The sequence below is a fragment of the Epinephelus moara genome, chromosome 6 (assembly GCF_006386435.1).
Source record: "Epinephelus moara isolate mb chromosome 6, YSFRI_EMoa_1.0, whole genome shotgun sequence".
NCBI classification, from domain to species: domain Eukaryota; kingdom Metazoa; phylum Chordata; class Actinopteri; order Perciformes; family Serranidae; genus Epinephelus; species Epinephelus moara.
The window spans coordinates 2,052,613-2,054,075 of record NC_065511.1 but is presented as its reverse complement, the minus strand read 5'-3'; the positions used below and the strand labels follow the sequence as shown (position 1 = coordinate 2,054,075).

The 1,463-nt window shown below is 48.3% G+C and overlaps 1 protein-coding gene across 1 annotated transcript in view; it reads right to left on the bottom strand.

Annotated features, from left to right (window-relative positions):
* Positions 1–1,101: 1,101 nt before the first annotated feature.
* The window catches only part of LOC126391627 (sodium- and chloride-dependent transporter XTRP3A-like), a 70,762-nt gene continuing 70,400 nt past the window's right edge, over positions 1,102–1,463 (bottom strand). The window contains exon 11 of the mRNA XM_050046509.1: positions 1,102–1,215. Within this exon, the coding sequence (XP_049902466.1) occupies positions 1,102–1,215 (114 nt within the window). The remainder of the gene's footprint in view (positions 1,216–1,463) is intronic.

The following is a 1,463-nucleotide window of genomic DNA, read 5'->3' as shown; positions in this document are numbered from 1 at the left end:
GTCTTAGACCGTATTATGTACCACGGGAGTTTTCAAACATTGTTGCCATTATTGTTTACATTTCACCGCAGGCAGCAACAGCAGTGGCATGTGATGTCATCCATGAAACTGTTGCTAGAATTCAGACCCAGCACCCCTAGTGCATTCATGGCAATATTGGGGGATTTTAACAGCACTGCTCTCTTCTCCCATCTGACTGGCTTTGTTGGCTTGGTTTACTGGAGGGGGCAGTAGTCAGCCTACCCCTGCATCCATCCACCCTTCTACAGTGTCACCTGCTGCTGCTGCTCCTGCTCCACTGTCACCTTGAAGTACCCCCCCCCCCCCCCCCCCCCCCCCCCCCGCNCCCCCCCCCCCCCCAGCCCAGCAAGTGGGGCCCCTTCAGTGGATCTTCAACAGGAGTCTTTAAACAGGCAACGTCCTAGTGCAGTGGAAAACATCTTGTCTCGTACCCGGCCGAGTTAAATGACTACCGACTGGTGGCCTTAACATCACACATTATGAAGACCCTGGAGTGCCTGGTCCTCTGTTTCCTGAGGTCATTGGTCACTGATGCGGTGGACCCCCTCCAGTTTGCCTATCAGGAGCACATGGGAGTGGAAGATGCGGTTCTTTAAATGCTGCATTGGGCCTACACGTACTTGGAGGAGCCAGGATGTTGTGTGAGGATCCTTTTCCTTGACTTTTCATGTGCTTTCAATACCATCCAGCCCCCCATACTGAGAGACTGGTTGGAGGGGATGAGAATAGATTGCTTCCTGACCTCCTGGATGACAGACTACCTGACAGAGTGGCCTCAGTATGTCAGGCTTGGAAGCTGTGTCTCTGGAATGGTCAGGAGCAGCACTGGTGCTCCAAAGTTGCTTTAGCACTGTTCCTGTTCAGACTCTACACAGCGTACAACAAGTAGCCTACATCTCAGAGTCCTGCCACATACAAAAATACTTTGACGATACAGGTATTGTGGCTTGTATCAGGAGCAGTCAGGAATGGGAGTACAGAGACCTTGTGGATGCCTTCAGGGAGTGGTGCAGTAAGTGCTGTCTCCACCTGAACACAGCCAAAACCAAGGAGATGGTGGTGGATTTCAGAAGAAAGAGGTCACACCATCAACCAGTCTCCATACAGGGGGAGGACACTGAGGTGGTGCATACCTACAAATATCTGAGGGTCCTCTTGGATGATAAGTTGGACTGGTCCTCTAACACCGACACCCTATACAGGAGGGGGCAAAGCCGTCTGTTCTTCCTGCGGATACTGAGGGGTGCCGTTTGTAAAGTGTCTCACGCTGAAAATAACTTTTTTTAACGTCACCTTTTACCACATTTACAGCAATATTTGTTAACTTAGAAATATATTAAATAGTTAAATCTAAATATTAAATGTGGCACCTAAATGTTAAATGTTAAATCTAAATATTAAATCTAAATCTAAATCTAAATGTTAAATCTAAATGCTAAATC